Below are 18,716 nucleotides of genomic sequence, written 5' to 3' on the forward strand. Positions count from 1 at the left end.
GGCGAGAGGCCTCCATGTTGGTGTGGCTGAAGGACTGGCAGGCGAGGCCTCGCGTCGGAGCCTTGAAGCCGGGTGGATGTGCGGGAGGGGGCGCTACTCCTCCGACGTCAGCTGTGTTGCGCTTTGAAGCTTTGGCAGCTTCGCCCTCCGACTATGGCTGCACGGTCGGTCATTCTCGGTATCGACCTGGGCACTACGTCTGTGAAAGCGGCCCTGGTGGAGTCCGCGCCCGGCGACCCATCCGGGTTCTTGGTACTGGCGAGCTGTGCCCGGGCTGCGCGGGCCGAGGCAGCGGCCCAGAGCGCTGTGGCAGGGCCCCAGGTGAGGCAGCGTCCTGGAGTTGCACCGCCTCGGGGAGCCACTCTCTTGCTCCTCAAAGGAGGCCTCCCCCCAACCCCTTTTCTGCAAGGAAGTCTCCCCGATTTCTCCATCTGCCTGACCTCTGCCTGTCTGCTGCAGCTCCCTCTGATCCGTTAGGTCTCTTCCCGGTAGCTTTCCCACCTGCTGGCACCGATCTCCTTCCTCACTCTCTGGCCTCTGGTGTCCTTGCTTATGGCGCTGTATCCCCGTGCTCTCAGCCCTCCACTTGACCTGCGGGAAATTTCTCTCCTTGTGTCTGTGGAGTGACCTCAGGCCTCTCTTGTTCTTGCTGTCTCTGCACATGACACCTGCCGTTGTCAAGTTTAGGATTCAGTTTGTTCCCCAGGGCAGAATCTGGATTTTCCTCTGGAACTAAGAGGAAGAATCAGGGCGAAAGGGGCTCTTCTCATTCTGCAGGGGTGGAATGTGGACTGGGGAATTGAAACACTTGGTCAGAAAAAGACACCAGGTTCCAAAAGCTGAGACAGCTTGGAGGAAGGACTGCAGAGACAGAAAGACAGGAGAGAGAAGCCGATTAAAATGTTAGAAAAAGATTGGATTCATCATTATACTCAAAACTAGTGTCTTGTGAGAGTTACAAGGTAGAAATGGGGGAGAATTTCACCACAATGAGAGCTCTGGGTTCAGTAACATCATCAGTTCTTAGAACTGGATTCCATTAATTCCCTGAAAAAGGTAGATTCCATTAATCTACCTGGAATCTAATCTACCTTTAATCTAAAACTGGATTCCATTAATTCCCTGTGTTCAGTTAATTGACAATAGAAATTAATATGTAGGAACTTTCTGTGTAACCTTTGGACTTTTTTTTCTGGATCTCTGCTTGTTCTCCTAGTTGTAATAGGAGGCCTCTAAGGCCCCTTCTAGCCACAAACTCCGATTTTTCTGGGCCATACTCCCAAGAGCTTGTTTTTCACAATCTCTTGCCAGTTATCTGGACTCAGTTGTTTACAGTTCAGAGTCCGTCTTGCTCAGAAACATTTCAGAGGATAAAGATTACAGGAGCACTTTGCATTTTCATTTTTTTTTAAATATATGAAATTTATTATCAAATTGGTTTCCATACAACACCCAGTGCTCATCCCAAAAGATGTCCTCTTCAATACCCATCACCCACCCTCTCCTCCCTCCCACCCCCCATCAGCCCTCAGTTTGTTCTCATTTTTTAAGAGTCTCTTATAGCACTTTGCGTTTTCATAGAGACTTTCAAAATTAGTTTGGTTGGGGCATCAGGATACTTTAGAATGATTATTTCACCTCATGGACTGTGAAATGGAGGCAAATTCAGCTCTGACCCTGTGGGGGTGAGCAGCTGGGATTAGAGGATGTGAGTTTAGGCGGTGCCCTTTCTCTTGCAATAGGGCCACTTCTTGAAAACTGCTTTCTCCGCTTCCCCCAGTGTTCAGCAGGCTGTTCCGTGTTTACAGGCACACAGTGTGCCACACCTGCCTAATGAGGGGTTTCGGAGAGGCGAGTAATACCCCCCATGCATCTTCCATGTGTGCTTTGTGCTCTGGGACAGATGGCATTGCTGTAATTTAATCTTTAGCAGAATTTCTCCACCTTGGCACTGTTGATACTTGGGTCAGATGATTCTTTGTTGTGGGGAGCTGTCCTGTGCATTGGAGAATGTTCAGCACCCCTACCTACTACGTGCCCGTAGACCCTTCCTACCCAGTTCTGACACCCCAAAATGTCTCCATATTGCCAAATGTACCCTAGGGGACAGAAACACCTGGTGTCCCTGTGCTCTCTCTATGTCCATACTTTTCATTCTTAAGAAGTATTGTGTAGAACAAGGCCAAGCTTGGCAGCTGTATAGAAAGTCAGGCTTTTAGGTGTTTGCAACCTTAAAATACCAGGATTTTTGAGTGAATCTCTGTGACCCTTTTGGAGTTAGTTTTTCCTTTCTGGGCCTCAGTTTCTTCATCTGTAAAGAGGGGTGTGGAGGAGGAGGGTTGACTTGAGTTTCTAAGTTCTGTTCTCAAATCTAAAGTTCTAGGATTTGATCTGGATAGAGTGATTGATAGTCTGAACCAAGAAATGGAGGCAGCACCTTTCCTGTTACCTGTGGGTATGCCCATTGTCCGAGAGCTACTCCCTCATCATACTCACCACTGAAACTCGAACTAATTGCTGAACACTGACTGCCTCCTTGTCTTCGCTCCCACCTGGCCCATTTCCCTCCTTCACTGTCCCACCCACACAACTCACACACCAGTGGGCCCATTTTAAACAGTGGCTCCTCTGTCCTGGGTTGATATACCATCTGGCCATGTGGGAACTCTTTAAACTAGCACTGTCCTGTAGAAACTCTAGCTACGAAGCTGACCCACACCTGGAATTTCCAGTTCTCTAGTATTAAAGTAAAAAGTAACAGCTGAAATTAATTTTAACTGCATATTTAGCACCATGTATCCAACATACTTCAATATATAATAATGAATATAAATTTATTAATAAGGTATTGTGCATTTTTCATACTAAATCTGAAGTCTGGTATGTATTTTACACTTGCAACACATCTCAATTCAGTGCCAGCCATGCACCTCCTCTCTGCTGGGCTCTCACTGCCCAGCCAGTTCTGCTGTAGTCTCTCCCATATACAGTCTCTTTAGGGTCTGGGGCTGCCTCCTCAGGAAAATGATTTGTGATCCCTCTGCACTTTTTTCCCCATTCTACTCATCCTCACCTTCCTTTTTTTCTGTTTCTTTGTTCACACTTGTTTGGAGCCTAGAACTGCCCCTGCCCAAGGCCAGCAGGCTGACGGACAAGTGAGGGGTCTGTCCCAAGGAGGGGGAGGGCTGTGTTCTGCCCTGGGCAGGATAGCCTGGGGCTTGAGGGCTCAGTCTTCAGATGCTTTTCCAAGACCGGAAGCTTTCTCAGTTCCCCAGAGACCAGACATTTATTAAGAACGGAGCCACATTTCTCTTCTGAGTTTTCCAGGGGTCCTTCTAGTTGTTAAGCTTATTATACCTTGAGGTGATTTTTGTGTGCCAGAAACATTGCACTTTGGTTGAAATCAAAGTAAGTATTCAATTTACTAAATTCAGAACCCTAGTTCTTAAACTTTTAAATTTAGCTTATAAAGCTGGTTCCATTTATAAGTCTAACATGTCACTATCATTTTTGAGGGCCTTTGAATAATACTTAATGCTATTTCAGTTATATTTATATATATAGATAAATATATATTTATCTAGTGTGTAACTAAGATACACTATATACACTAGATAAATCTATATTTATATATAGATTTATATTTATTTTTTATAAATAAATTTATAAATTTATAAATATATTTATATATATTTATATTTATATATATTTATAAATCTATCTATCTATCTATCTATCTATCTCTCTATATATATTTAGGTACTACTGTAGTTGCCTGACCCACAGCTTTTCAGAATACCTAAATAATTCTTATAAATCTAATAAGTTAAATGGATAACTACATAAACTTTAAATGCTCTTATATGTTTAAAATCCTTTTATAAATATACAGTAATGAGATTTGAACTTATAATCACAAATCTAGATCAGTTACTCAATTTCACATTTTAACTTGGAGTTGCAAAGGTAACCTAGGCCAAATTCTCTTAAACATATAAATTTACCTAAAATACCAAATGCTCAGATTTCCTTAAGCACAAATGTTAATCACATAGGTATGACTCTTTTAAACATGCATGTTTAATTCTTGATCAAGGAAGCAGTTCTGTCATCTGGGTTGCTTTTCCAAGTGTATATATTTTGGTGGCCTCCTTAGCTTATTGAGACTTCTTACTGATTAGAGGCATCTCCTGGGATGGGATGGGATCTTGGAGTCTGATTTCTAGCCTTTAACAGAGACTTCATAATTTAGAAGAAGAGATGGTCATGGAAACCTAAATTTTTTGGTGTGAGTCACCTACTTTTGAAGTTATATTAGTTTCTACCTCCCACCCATCTGGATGTACTGCTTGATTGGATTTGGCATTTCATTATCTCTAAGATCCCTAAATGTGTTTTCCCATCTGATTCCAGACACCTCTAACTTTTTTCAAATCCTGCATTCTATTCATATTCTTGTCTCTTAAGACCACTGGACCCAGAGATATTAGCATGCTATTTGATTATATTCTTAACTCTCATGACTTTGTTTTTCAAGGTTATTTTGCCTAGACAAGTTTGTAAGGAGGCAAATCAGGGGAAAAGGCAAATGAGGAGAAGATGGTCCTGACTGTCTTGAATCTCATTTCCACCCCTAAAAATCTTTCTATACTATCAGTCTCTTTCTGGGTACCTTATCTCATTGCCTAATTAATCTTCTGAAAACACTGCTCTGATGATGATACTGTCCCATTCAGAAAGCCCCAAGGGCTCCCCATTGGCTTTAGGAGGAGCCCCTTACTCTGGGGCTCAAGGTCTGCCATTGGGCTCACCCTCTCTTTTATAGCCTCATTTCCCACCACACCCTTGCATGGACCATCTCACTGTTGCTGTGCCCAGGTATTCTCTGGGCTTTCTTCTTGCCTGCCTTCCCTAGTGGATGTTTTATTCTTTTTTTTTTTTTTTGTAAGTTTATTTATTTATTTTGAGAGAGAGAAAACACGTGCGCAAGTGGCCCAGGGTGAAGGCTCCTGTGTGAGAGCCAGGGAGGGGCAGAGAGAAAGGGAGAAAGATAATCCCATGTGGGCTTTACGCTGTCAGCACAGAGCCTGATACAGGGCTTGATCTCAGGAACCGTGAGATCATGACCTGAGCCAAAATCAAGAGTTGGACAGTTAACTGACTGAACCACCCAGGTGCACCCCTGCCCCCCCCCACCCCCCACCCCCGTCGGTGTTTTGTTTCCAAGTCTAAGGCCTGGCCCTAAAGGCACTGAGGAGATGTTTGTCAGATGGATGAACTAAAGTCCCAAGTAGAAGCAAACACTAGGGCTTGTCCACGAGGCCTTTCCTGGCTACACCTTTCCTTCCAGGTTCCTTCCTGCTGTGTTCCATCCTGCCCTTATCCCAATCCTCTGTGTGCCTTGAGATAGACCCTTAATTGCTCCTTACATCTTGGTCTTGTGTTCTCCTATCCTTAATGTTAGACTGTCAGTTCCTATAGGGCAGGGGCAGTGCTTTTCTCAGCTCAGACTTGCCCACAGTAGAGGGCAGAGTCTTAGCCATTTTGGAACCTCATCTGCCCCAGCGCCTCACCTGTGCAGGGAGGGAGTGGAATCTCGTCCACCACATTCCTACTCTAGGTGCTGTTGGAGGTGGTGGAGAACCCTCAGTCCCACATGTCATCCGTGAGCCTAGTCAGCAGGTCCTGGAAGTGACCCCAGTGGAATTAGCTGGGCAGCCCAGGAAATCCCTTGGGGCCCCTAACCCCCCCCCCCCCCCCGCCCCCCACCTGTCTGTGTGCCACTGCCTGACGCGTCCTGTTCTGTTTCCAGGGGCGGGAGCAGGATGTAAGCAGAATCATCCAAGCCCTAAATGAGTGCCTTGCTGCCCTTCCTCAGCAGTTGCTCCAGGAAGTCTGTGGCATTGGAGTATCAGGACAGATGCATGGAGTCATGTTTTGGAAAACAGGCCAAGGTATGCTGGGCTCCAGGGATGATCATGTGCTTCTAGCAACCACTGTGGAACAGCAAAGTGCTGCAGAGGGCTCTCTCTGAAGGATCGGGTCACCCTGCAGTAGGAATGGAATGGCACATGTTGTCTCTTGTATTTTGTGTACGTCCTGTATGTTGTGTACCTCCTATCTTGTACAAATGTGTAACGAGTAAGCGAACTGTCCACTCACACACCATCCATCAGCAGGGTGAGGGAAAAGAGTGACTTGTCTCTGATTCTCTGTAGGATTCAGTGGAGTGGATTTTCCACAGCTTTCTCTTTTGTGTCAGGGTCTCAGAGCATCAAAGTAGACAACTAAGAGATTAGTGTGGTTATAGGAGATGCCAAGACACAGTGGAAATACTTTTGAATTTGGGCATAATTTTTGTTTGTCATAGTCACAGACATTTGTGATTTTTGAATTCCAGGGCTTGTCCTTTTTATGGGCTCAAGTGCTAAGAATTATTTAGTTGGTTGTCTTATATCTTAAATGCCACAGTGCAGGTGACCTGTTCTTTTTGGCCTCTAGGAAGAGACTTATTAAGCCAGCAAAATAATGATGAGTAATTTACATGCCAGATGTTGGGCTAAGGATGTTACCTGCATGATCACATTGAACATTCCTGACATCTTCATGATATAGGTTACATTATTGTCCCCATTGTGCAGATGAGAAGTGGAGGTTCTGAACTTAATATGCCTGGGCTCATATGGCAGCAAGTGGGGACTCCAGCTTTTGAACCCAGGTTGGTGTGACTTCAGACACTAAGCTTTTAAAGGCCTCTTGGAGAACCAAAGCTGCACGAGGGTGCAACAGTCAATGAAGCCAGGAACTTCCCAACAGAATGTCTGAGGAAGGATTAGGATATTATGAGCTCCTATTACAGCAAGCATTAAAAAACTTTTTTAACTAAAAAGTTCTATACAGACATAAAAGTAGGGAGTATTATGGACCAACACACACCCATTACCCAGCTACTTTACTGCAGGGTTTTTTTTATTATGGTTTAAAAATTTATTTGGAGAGAGAGAGAGCATGCACGAGCTGGGGAGGGGCAGAGAGAGAGGGAGAGAGAGAGAAACCCAAGCAGGCTCTGCACTGTCAGTGCAGAGCTGGATTCAGGGCTTGATCTCACGAACCGGGAGATCATGACCTGAGCTGAAATCAAGAGTCAGACGTTTAGCAGACTGAGCCACCCAGGCACCCCCTACTGTAGGTATTTTAAGTAGAGGATGGATGGCTACTTTGGGGGCTGTAGTTAAGGGGATTTGAACACCAGATCCACCCCTTTTTGCCTGGAGAGTCAGTGATTCCAGTTCCCCGGGGCCAAGTGAGTGGACCTGCTTCTCAGCAGCATGACTGGTGTCTAGTGATGCATCCTTTGATCAGTTCCCAGGAGGGGCTGGGTGGACTGTAGAAGCCAGTGCAGGACCTCTTGCTTCTTCCCTCTTCCTCATCTGCCTGTTGTCAGGCTGGCTGGGACCACAGGAGCTGCTTGGCTCCAATCAGTAGCAGGAGGAGAAGGCCAATTAGGGTGTTACAGCTGACCTCTCAGAGGGAGTCTAGGTTGTAAAAACTTTTTAAACTCCTTAATTTTGCATTAACGAGAATAAATGTCCTTTTAATACTAAAACCTGTCCCAAAGAGGACAGCAGAGATCTAATGATTGTGGTCTGGTCATCTGCCTCCCTTTCTGCCCATTTCCTGGACTCTGTAACAACCACACAAACCATTGCCCACATTGTTGGAGAGAGCTGCTTAATATTTCATTGAGTCAGCCCACATGCCTCCTTGCTTTGTTTTCTGCTTCTGGGAAGGAGGGAAACCACTATTTGACGATGGTAATACTTGCTTAGCAGAGTTGAGTGAAATCGTACTTGGGATCAAGACATTGTGTTTTTAATGGTGGCCATAAATCAGTTTAGCTTCATTACCTACAGTGAATAAGGCTCAGTACTTGACCCCACGGGAGACATAGAAACTAGCAGACGAAGCCCTCACCTTCCAGGGCACACTCAAGGCAGTCAACACAGACAGGCACCAGTAAGCCAAGCGGAGAGCTAATTGCTTCCATGAGGGCACAGGCCAGCCAGCGGGGAGAGGAAAAACAGTGAGAGTGTTTTCTGAGAGGCCTGTGGTTACGCCTGTAGACTCCATTTCGAGGGTCAGTAATAGCAGGAGAGAAGTGGGCATGATAAGACCAAGCTAAAAGGCAGGCGGCTGACTGGGAGAAAATGTTTGCTTGTGTGAATAATATGGGTTCATATAAAGAAATAAGGACAGAGAAAGGACAAATGGTCCTGTGGAAAATGGGCAAAGGATACCGATAGGCAGTTCCCAGAAGAGGAAATACAAGTGGCTAATAAGCATATAAAAAGAGGCTCAATGTCATTAGTAATTAGGGCCGGCAGATGAAAACAACAATGAGAAATCATTTCCACCCACTGAATTGTAAGAAATCAAAGTTTGAAAATGTCAAGGTTGGGAAATGGGGTGGAAAATTGATATTTTTAAATATGGCCGGTGGTAGTATAAATTAGCATGGCGGTTTGGAGGGCAGTTTGGCGGGGGCCTGTTCCAAACAAGGGGGCTGCTGTGACTCAGCAGCTTTGCTACTTGGTATGTGCTCAGGAAAATTACTTTACCATGTATGTGCATAAGGAGGCGTAATCACTGTCGTTCATTACCTCGTTATGGTAGCGAAAACTGGCGTTTAAGCGCGTTTAAGCTCTGGGGAATGGATGCATAAATGGTGGTATGCCCAGGCTGTAGGAGGATGTGCAGTGTAGTCAAAAAGAATAAGGTACATTCACATACACTCACATGGAAAGGCCTCTAGAACATTTGCTGGATGTTAAAAATAACCCCTGGAAGAAGAAATATAGTACAATGCTGTTTGCTTAAAAAAAAAAAAAAAAAAAATAGACAAAAACAAAATAAAGTCAATCAAGCCAAACAAAATATGTTGTGTGAGTGTGAAAACTTGAGATAGTTCCCCACAAGTGCTAACAGGGACAGGAGTGGGGCCAGGACTCAGGTAGGGGTATAAGCGGACCTCTGGCTTTATCTGTAATAGCTGAACATCTCATACCGAGAATGCATTCACTTGTCACTTCTGTAATTAAAAAATTAAAAATATATCAATTCTTTGCCAAAAGAGAGAGAGAGAGAGAGAGAGAGAAGGAAGAAAGAAAAAAGTTAACAAATATCAGACCAAATTCTGAAACAGAGTGGATTTGAATCTTGGTTCTACCATTTGATAGCTATGTGACCTTTGGCAAATTTTTCTTAACTTCTCTCTGCTTCATTTTTCTTGTAAAAAGGGAAGAATTATGCCTATATTATAAGGCTGTTATATAGATTAAATGAATTATTTTTGAAGTGCTTTCAAGAATACCTGGTACATAGTAAGCATTCCATATTTGTTTTCTCATACAAACAAAATAAAACTGTTAGTAAAAAAAAAATTTTTTTTAAAGGATCAAAGAGTTTTGGAAGCAGATAAAGGGGTTGAAAAAAAGCTGTAGAAATCCGGCTTTGGGCTGGAATAAGAATCCCAACTTTAGGGACACCTGGGTGGCTCAGTCAGTTGAGCATCTGACTCTTGGTTTTGGTTCAGGTCATGATCCCGGGGTCATGGGACTCCATTGCACTGAGCATGGAGCCTTCTCCCTCCTGCCACCCTCTCTCTTTGTCTCCCTCTCTCTGCCCCTCTCCCACTCACTTGCTCTCTCTTTCTCTCTCTCTCTAAAAAATACAAGAATTTTTAAAAAGTAAGAAATACATGTTTTAAAAAAAAGAATCCCGGCTTTAAGTGTAGGTACAAATACAGTATGTAGTTGTGGAGGTGCACTGCTTTGCCCCCACCCCTACCCCAAGTGAAACTTCATACACTTCAGGTGCATGATCTGTTAGGCACCTCCCTGCTCTTCTGGTTACTGGCTGGGGATACCAACCAGAGTTTGACAAGCTGTCTCAGAGCCTTTGCCCTGACCCATCTACCTGCAGCATGTATCCCCAGACATTCTTTTAAAAAAATTTTTTTTTTAATGTTTATTTATTTTTGAGAGAGACAGAGACAGAGAGCAGGGTAGGAGCAGAGAGAGGGGGAGACACAGAATCCGAAGCAGGCTGCAGGCTCCAGGCTCCCAGCTGTCAGCACAGAGCCTGACGCGGGGCTTAAACTCACGAACCGTGAGAACATGACCTGAGGTGAAGTCAGATGCTTAACCGACTGAGCCACCCAGGCGCCCCCTCCCCAGACATTCTTAGGGCTCACTCTCTTCTTTAATCCAGGTCCCTCCTCACACGTCACTTCAGAGAAGACTTCCCTGATCACCCTTCAAAAATCTATCACTGCTGTTTATTTCTTCACAGCAATGGAAAGTATCAGATATTGTATACTTGTTTGTGTATATTCTATATACCTAGTATATAAGCTTCATGACAGTAGTGACTTTTTCTTGTTGATTGCTGCATTCTCAGGGACTAGAACCCGTGCCTAATACATATTAGATACTTAATAAACATGTCATTCAATCACCCACGTATAAATGAACAAATGGATGTTTCATGGTCTGGAGCAAAGAGGGGAGAGGCAGTTAAGTTTCTTTCTTTGGTTCTTAATGAAAAAAATTTATAGGAAAATGTAATGATTTTGGCTCCCAAATCTGGGGCCTCAGATCAGACATAGCCACAAAATAGCTGCATGTGAGGCTTTGCCCTGCTTTGCTTTATGGTAGGCATTGTTCTCATCTGGAGGCCATCTCAGGACATATGGAGAACAAATTCTCATCTCTGTCCATTAGATCCGGAGTGTTCTTGTTACTGATAACCTTTCTCAACTGGCACTCAAGATTCTTTTCCCATTCTGCTACAGTGGTTGTATTTATATTCTGTGGAAGTGTGAGAAATATTCCCTATATGAGAAGAGGAGAAAACAAAACATATGTAGGGATGTGTATTGTCTTTCTTGAAGGCTGCTGCAAATCTTAGACTCCAGACAGAGTTTAGAAGGTAAAGATTCATTTGCATCATCATTATCATCACTAACATTAATTGAGTACTGACTGTGTCAGGTACTGTTCTAAATGCTTTACATGTGTTAACTCATTTAATACTTACAACCCTACACACACAACACACACTACATACCCTAACCCTAACTCTAACCCTTCCCCTTGCCACTAGTCTAAGAGTGAAGTTGACACATGGCAGGAAGAGCTACCAGGACCCAGGAAAGAATTATAAGTGTCCTTTACCTCTGGGCTTCCAGATACAGTTGCCACCAAGATGCTGAACTAGCTTGACAGCTGGCTGTCTTTGCCAAGGTCAGTTTTAGAGGAATCATAAGAGAAAAACACCAAGGAAAGGGGAGAACATTGTGAGAGAGCCTGGGGTGATGGGGCTACTTTGATTTGGGATGTGTGGGTTGACAGTGGCTTGGGTCTGGGGCAAGAGGCAACTAGCCTTGCCTGTGAGAGGATAAATCAGGAGGGGAACAGCTGGTCCCCTGGACTGCCATGGCTTTGGGACAAGCAGCATTGTCCGCATACCCTCAGCAGCTCTGGTGTCTTCAGGAATAAAATCAAGGCAGTGGAGAAAAGCAGGAGTCTCTTTCCAAACCCCAGGGCTGGTGACATTGTAATCTAAGGATCCTCAAAACATTGTTTTTTCCTGGGAGGCAGAGTGGAAGTACTGACCTGAGGAGATGTTTTGCAGGGTGGGATGGATTAGCTGCAGATTTACCCCAAGATTCATTCATCCTTTCCAGCTGCTTGGAGGCTGGCAGGGATTGAGATCTGGCCCGTTTACACTGACTGACAGAGTAGCCAATAGTCCCAGCACAAAATGAGTTCATGGGCCAGGACAATAAGACATTTGAAGAGCACAGCTGTTCCACAAGAAAAACATTGTGCCAGGTGATTTGATGGAGATTCTTTGAGAAACAACTATTAGAATGGTCAGTCTAATTTAAAATTAGCTTGACTTGGGGCGCCTGGGTGGCGCAGTCGGTTAAGCGGCCGACTTCAGCCAGGTCACGATCTCGCGGTCCGTGAGTTCGAGCCCCGCGTCAGGCTCTGGGCTGATGGCTCGTTGCCTGGAGCCTGTTTCCGATTCTGTGTCTCCCTCTCTCTCTGCCCCTCCCCCGTTCATGCTCTGTCTCTCTCTGTCCCAAAAATAAATAAAAAACGTTGAAAAAAAAAATTAAAAAAAAAAAAATAAATAAAATTAGCTTGACATACCTACTAAAATGTATGAAAGGAGAATATTAGCAAGAAAACATAAAAAGGACCAAGGAGAATTATTAGGTCTGAAAAAATATAATGGTTGAAATAAAGAATGTAATAGACGGGATTAATAACAAAATGGATAGAACTTCAGGACAAATTTGAAAATAAAAGATGCAAATTTAGAAAATCTCTCAGAAGGAAGAAGAAAAGGACAAAGAAGTAAAAAATATAAAAGAAAAGGTAAGAGATATTGAAAATACAAATAGAAGCACTAGCATCTGAATAATAGGCGATCTAGAAAAGGAAAAATAAAAGTGGTAGAGGAGGAAATATTTGAAGAACTAATGAAGAAAATTTACCATAACTGACAAAATAATATCTTACGCACCAGACTGAAGGGGTGCATAGAATGTCAAAGAAGGGAGAGAAGGAAAACCTCACAGCCAGATATATTATAGTGAACTTTCAAGGATTTCAGACAAAGAAAATACCAAAAGCATACACAGTGAAAGACCAAATCCTATATAAAAGAAGTACAAGCAGATTGACTAGACATTTTTCAAGAGCAACATTCTATGTAAAAATGCAATGGGGGGGCGCCTGGGTGGCGCAGTCGGTTAAGCGTCCGACTTCAGCCAGGTCACGATCTCGCGGTCCGTGAGTTCGAGCCCCGCGTCGGGCTCTGGGCTGATGGCTCAGAGCCTGGAGCCTGTTTCCGATTCTGTGTCTCCCTCTCTCTCTGCCCCTCCCCCGTTCATGCTCTGTCTCTCTCTATCCCAAAAATAAATAAACGTAGAAAAAAAAAAAATTAAAAAAAAAAATGCAATGGAATAGTAGTTTGGTTACCTACTGGCGTATAGCAAACTACCTCCAAACTCAGTTACTTAAAACAGCAAACATTTTATTATATCTTGTACAATTTACTTCTGCATATCAGATAGAGCTACTGTACACGGAGTTGATGGAGGTTGCTTGGGAGTGTTTGTGTAGTGGACAGATGGGTCTGGAGGGTTCAAGAGTGGCTCTACTCAATGCTTGATGCCTTGGTAGGGAAGGCTGGAAGGCTGGAGTCAGCCTGGAGGATGGCCTCTAGATGCCTACATGTGACTTCTCCATGTAGTTTCTCCAGCATGGTGGCCTTAGGACTTCTTTTTTTTTTTTTTTAAGTTTATTTATTTATTTTGGTGGGGGGAGGGGCAGAGAGAGAGAATTCCAAGTAGGCTCCACATTGTCAGCATGGAGCCCAATGTGGGGCTCAATGTCATGAACCATGAGACCACGACCGGAGCCGAAATCAAGAGTCAGATGCTTAACTGACTGAGCCACCCAAGTGTCCCAGGTAGTGGGACTTCGTACATGGTGGCTGGCTTCCCCCAGAATGAGTGCTCCAAAAGGCTCTGGTGGGAGCTGCAAGACTTCTATGACCTAGCTTTGGGGGTCCTAGGATGTCACTACCCCCACATTCTCTTGGTCAAGCAAATCATCAAGTCCAGCCTAGATTCAAGGAAAGAGGACTTAGATTCTGCCCCTTAATGGGAGGAGTAGCAAGGAATTTGTGGCAATCTATCACAAATCTACAAAGTGTTTTTAAGTATTGAAGAAAAGGAACTTAGGACCTGGAATATTACAACTGTCCTTCAAGTATGAGGATATGCAAAGATATTCGGAGCCATATAGGCCTTTAGATGCTTTGCCACAGAACGAACTATACTGAAACTAGTTTTGGGCAATTTAAATAAGAGCAGAGAAAGATCCAGAAGATTTCAAGAGATAAATGACATAAATGAAGTAAAGATGGCTAGATTCCTGAATAAAGTTTGATGCCTAAAAATCAGTTAGCTAAGACCAAAGTAAAAGAGAAAATATATCCATCATCATCCAGAATCCAGTCTAGGTAGTATCCTCATGGTAAGAGTTGGAAGGATGGAGACTAGGGGACTTGAGAGTGTGCTAAGTTTCTTTCCTTACAAGGTGAAAGGGGATATAATATCAACTGTAAAAAATGAATAAAAAGGAATATAGAAGAAGTGGGATAAATGGAGGGAGTAGGTGACTTGCCCAGGGTCACACAGCCATTGGTGATGGAGCCAGGTATTAAACCCAGGTGCTCTTACATCAGAACCCAGGTGTGTGAGTGAAGCATTATCATGGGTGATAAAGTCGTGCTTTAACCTCACTAGCAGAATGGTCTCACGGACATGCTGCTGCTGGTCAGTGGCTCTTTTCTCTGTGTTTGGTAATCTCCTTTGTTTCAGGCTGTGAATGGACAGAGGGAGGGGCCTCCCCTGTGTTTGAGCCCAGAGCTGTGAGCCACCTGGTCACATGGCAGGATGGCCGGTGTAGCAGCGAGTTCCTGGCTTCTTTGCCTCGGCCAGAGTCCCATCTCAGTGTGGCCTCAGGGTTTGGCTGTGCAACCATCTTCTGGCTTTCGAAGAATAGGTACGGACAACTGTTTTTGAATTGGATTCTGGGTTTCCAGGGAAATGAGAGTGGCCAGAGGGCTATACCTCCAGCTGGTCAGCATCACTCCACATGCTGGAGTGTTCCTCAGTCAGGTGGCCTGGCACAGAGTGTGGTCACAGGACCTAGACTTGGTCCAGAGCTGCTTCATTTCTCAGAAGTCTTGGTTATCTGATTCTAACCAGGGGCGGAAAGAAAGGGGCAGAGAGGACAAGGGACTTGCCAAGGGTCACGTGGTGAGTTAATGGTAGGGTCAGGGCTGCTGAGAACGGCCAATGTCGGGTTTTCCCAGGTGTTCTCCCCTGAGACCCCTCCCCTAAGGCTGACTCCAGCCAGCTGTGTTTTGAGTGGCTGGGAGGTCCTCACCCCGGGAGGTTTACTTGTCAGGGAGCTGCAGCATGTGGGGTGCTGGTTGCCACCCGGCTATGCCATGTCTAGTCCACTGCCTGCAGCTGGGTGTGGTGCATGCTTTCAAGTTGCTATTAGACCATGTTGAATTGTTTTTGATATGAAAACTAGCCCAGAGTTCCTGAAGTCCTATGATGCAGTGGGCACCATCCATGACTATGTGGTTGCCATGTTGTGTGGCTTGCCAAGATCCCTGATGTGCGACCAGAATGCTGCTAGCTGGGGATATTTCAACACTCAGAGCCAAAGCTGGAACTTGGAGATGTGAGTATATCCTTGCAGGCCGGCTCCAGGCTAAAGGTCAGAATCTCTAATGTGAGAGCTTCAGTGGGACTTTCCCATTCAAGAAGAGTGGAGGATTCCAAGAGGCCAGGAATCAAGTTCCAATGTCCTTCAGCCTGTTTCAGTCACCAGGCATGGGTGGGCCTAGCTGTCAGCGAACCCTTGCAGGGGGTTACCCTGTACGCCATGCTGTCCTGCTCTTCCACAATTGCCCAGACCTAGGTTGGCTTCCCCAGTTCTCTGTGACTCAGCCCTAGCCTATAGATTTCAAAGAATAACTTTCACTATAATAAAGTTTAAAATAAGGTTAAAAAATGGAAGTAGCAGTCTTGAGAGATGTCTTTTAAAAGTTCTTTTTAAGCAATCTTTTGCCTTTTCAGATCCAGAAATCCAGTGCCCTATAAGTTCACTTCCTTCAGGGTCCAAATTCTGAGCTCTGTAATAAAACAAAAAGCACCTGGTAGTTCAGGTAAAGGACTTTCCAGCATGTTTTATAAAATTGACAGCCCGTGTTCACTAACCCCGAGTGATGAATGCGTTTGGTATTCAGGAGACTGATGGATTTGACTTTGGTTTGGCCTGTGCTAACTGATTGTGACTTTGTGTTGGAACTCTATCTCCCTTTGCAGAGTATTTGTGTTCCCTTCAAACATAGGAGGCTGAGTGGGGATGATATCTGGCTCTTGTGTAATCCTTCCTGATCACCCCTGCTTACACTGGTTGTTTTCTTTCCTGGAAGGCTAATCCTAAGCTTTTGAAAGCCAGTGTTCATTCTTTAAAAAATACAAGTCTACTTCTCATGGTTTTAAAAAAAGCCAAAGAGGCCCTCTCTGAAAACACTGGATTCTACCCTCCCTTCCCGTATGTGTTATCCTCTAGTGCTTTCCTTTGTTGAGTTTCCTGGAAACAACAAAGACTAAAAAAAACCCAGCACCAGGTAAATACACTGTCCATTTTTGGATTGCAGATTGAGGACCTCAGGCTTTCCCATCCACCTGCTCCCAGACATCGCTGAGGCGGGCAGCTTGGCGGGCAGAACTTCCCGTGCCTGGTTTGGAGTCCCAAAGGGGACGCGGGTGGGCGTGGCCTTGGGTGATTTACAGGCCTCCGTCTATTCCTGTATGGCCCAAAGGACAGATGCGGGTAAGTCTTTCTTCTGTTCCTTCCTCAGACTTCTACTGGTGCCTTCTAAGCTCCAGCTCTGTGTGAGGGTACAAGGGGAACATGTACCAAAGCCTCCGCATCCTGTTGATGGTTATTCTGTAAACGTGAAAAACAGCCTCATTCCTACAGGTTCTGAAGCCCCTCCCCTGGGAGCTTGCAATCCTATAGGGCAAGTTCTGTCCCTGACCACAGTCTGTGCTTTTCCTTTCCATGGCCAGGTAAGGGAAATGACTGTTTCTAGTTGGCTGATTGCTGTGTAACTCTATGACCAAGAAAATAGATTAGTAGATTAGGGTTTTTGTTATTGTGTTTCTCAATGAAAGTTCCATCCCATCTGATTAGAAGTGCAGAGTCTTTTCTGTATTCAGTGTAAGAGAGTCACAGTGAGATGGAGGCTGCAGTCTAGGGCAGAGCTTGGTCGACTTTCCTGTAAAGGATTGGAAAATAAATATATTAGGCTTTGTAGGCCATGTCGTTTCTATCGTAGCTACGTAACTCTGCTGTTAGAGCCTGAAAGCAGCCATAGCCAATACATAAATGAATGGGTGCCGCTGTGTTCTAACAAAACTTCATTTATAGACACTGAAATGTCAATTCCATAGAATTTTCACGTGTCATGAAATTTTCTTCTCCTTTTGATTTCTTTTCAACCATTTAAAAATGTAAGAACATGCCACTATGATTGTAAAATTCTGCAGCCCCTTTGGAAAACAGCCTGGCAGTTCCTTAAAAGTTAAACATGACCCAGCAATTCCACTCCCAGGTGCACACGCCGAAGAGAACTGGAAGCACGTGTCCACACAAAGTGTCCACACTTCACCCAGATGTTCCTAGCAGCATTGTTCATAACAACTTACAATTCAAAAAGTAGAAACAATCCAAACTCCCACCAATTGATAAATGCATTTAGAAAGTGTGCTATATCCACACAACTGAAATGCCACAACATGGGAGTGAAAGGGAGGAATGAAAGAAACCAGTTCCAAAAGGCCGTGCATCATATGTTTCCATTCCTGTGAAAAGTCTAGAGCAGGCAAATCCATAGAGACAGACAGCAGATGAATGGTTGCCAGGGGCCGGGGGAAGCAGTGATTGCTGATGGGTACAGTTTCTTTTTGGAGTGATAAAAATGTTTTAAAATTAGATAGTGGTGATGGTTGCACAACTGTGAATATACTAAAAACCACTGAATTGTACCTTTTAAAAAGTTGTTTTTTATGGTGAATTGATGTGAATTATATTTCAATAAAGCTATTATTTAAAAAAAAAGTGAAAGCCATTCTTAGCTCTCAGACCATACAAAAACACATGGCTGGGTGGGTATGGCCTGTGGGCTGTTGTTTGCCCTTCCCCGGGCTAGGGGAGAATTGGGGCCTGCCTGCCCAAGCAAGGTGGTTGCAGGATGGAGGTTTCATTTGACCCTCATGGCAGCCTGGCCAAGTGAGTCCACTCTGGGAGCCCCTCCTTGTTACCAAGGGGAATGGAGAATTCATTCATCTTACCTGAATTCTCTTTGTAGTCACGTCTTCTTTCATCCATCAAATAGAACTATTATACTTCAACCCTGACTTTAAAAAGTTTGACCAGCCTTCTCTATGTAGTTTATTCCTATTTCATTTCATTTCATTTCATTTCATTTCATTTCATTTCATTTCATTTCATTTCATTTCATTTCATTTCATTTCTTTCTTTCTTTCTTTCTTTCTTTCTTTCTTTCTTTCTTTCTTTCTTTCTTTCTCTTCTTTCCTCTTTCTTTCTTTCTTTCTCTTTCTTCTTTCTTTCTTTCTTTCTTTCTTTCTTTCTTTCTTTCTTTCTTTCTTTCTTTCTTTCTTATGTTTATTTATTTTTGAGAGAGAGACAGAGCACGAGCAGGGGAGGGACAGAGAGAGAGGGGGAGACACAGAATCTGAAGCAGGCTCCGGGCCCTGAGCTGTCAGTACAGAGCCCGAGAGGCAGGGCTCAAGCCCACAAACCATGAGATCATGACTTGAGTGGAAGTCAGATGCTTAACCAACTGAGCCACCCAGGCACCCCTATTTTGTGGTATTCCTAAGAAATAACATTTCAAGGACTGTTATTGTCTTGTTTGGGGTAGCAATTCCTCATTCAAGATTAGCTGAGAGGGAAAAGTGAAATTCTGCCCATTTTGTTGGCACTTACATGTGATAAAGTCTTTTAAGATCAGAAGTTTTTCAA

At 44.2% G+C, this 18,716-nt stretch overlaps 1 protein-coding gene across 2 annotated transcripts in view; it reads left to right on the forward strand.

The window, feature by feature from the left end:
• The window catches only part of SHPK (sedoheptulokinase), a 28,816-nt gene that overhangs the window by 854 nt on the left and 9,246 nt on the right, over positions 1-18,716 (forward strand). The window contains exons 1-5 of one of the 2 annotated variants that reach the window (XM_025917863.2): positions 11-321; positions 5,813-5,954; positions 14,462-14,645; positions 15,186-15,338; positions 16,324-16,499. In XM_025917863.2, coding sequence (XP_025773648.2) covers positions 154-321; positions 5,813-5,954; positions 14,462-14,645; positions 15,186-15,338; positions 16,324-16,499 — 823 coding nt within the window. In that variant the 5' untranslated portion in view covers positions 11-153. Of the gene's footprint in view, positions 1-10; positions 322-5,812; positions 5,955-14,461; positions 14,646-15,185; positions 15,339-16,323; positions 16,500-18,716 lie in introns of those variants that run through there. The other variant, XM_086686305.1, reaches the window with a different exon arrangement.

This window comes from Puma concolor, chromosome E1, assembly GCF_028749965.1.
Source record: "Puma concolor isolate L17-30 chromosome E1, mPumCon1.1.hap2, whole genome shotgun sequence".
Taxonomy (NCBI): domain Eukaryota; kingdom Metazoa; phylum Chordata; class Mammalia; order Carnivora; family Felidae; genus Puma; species Puma concolor.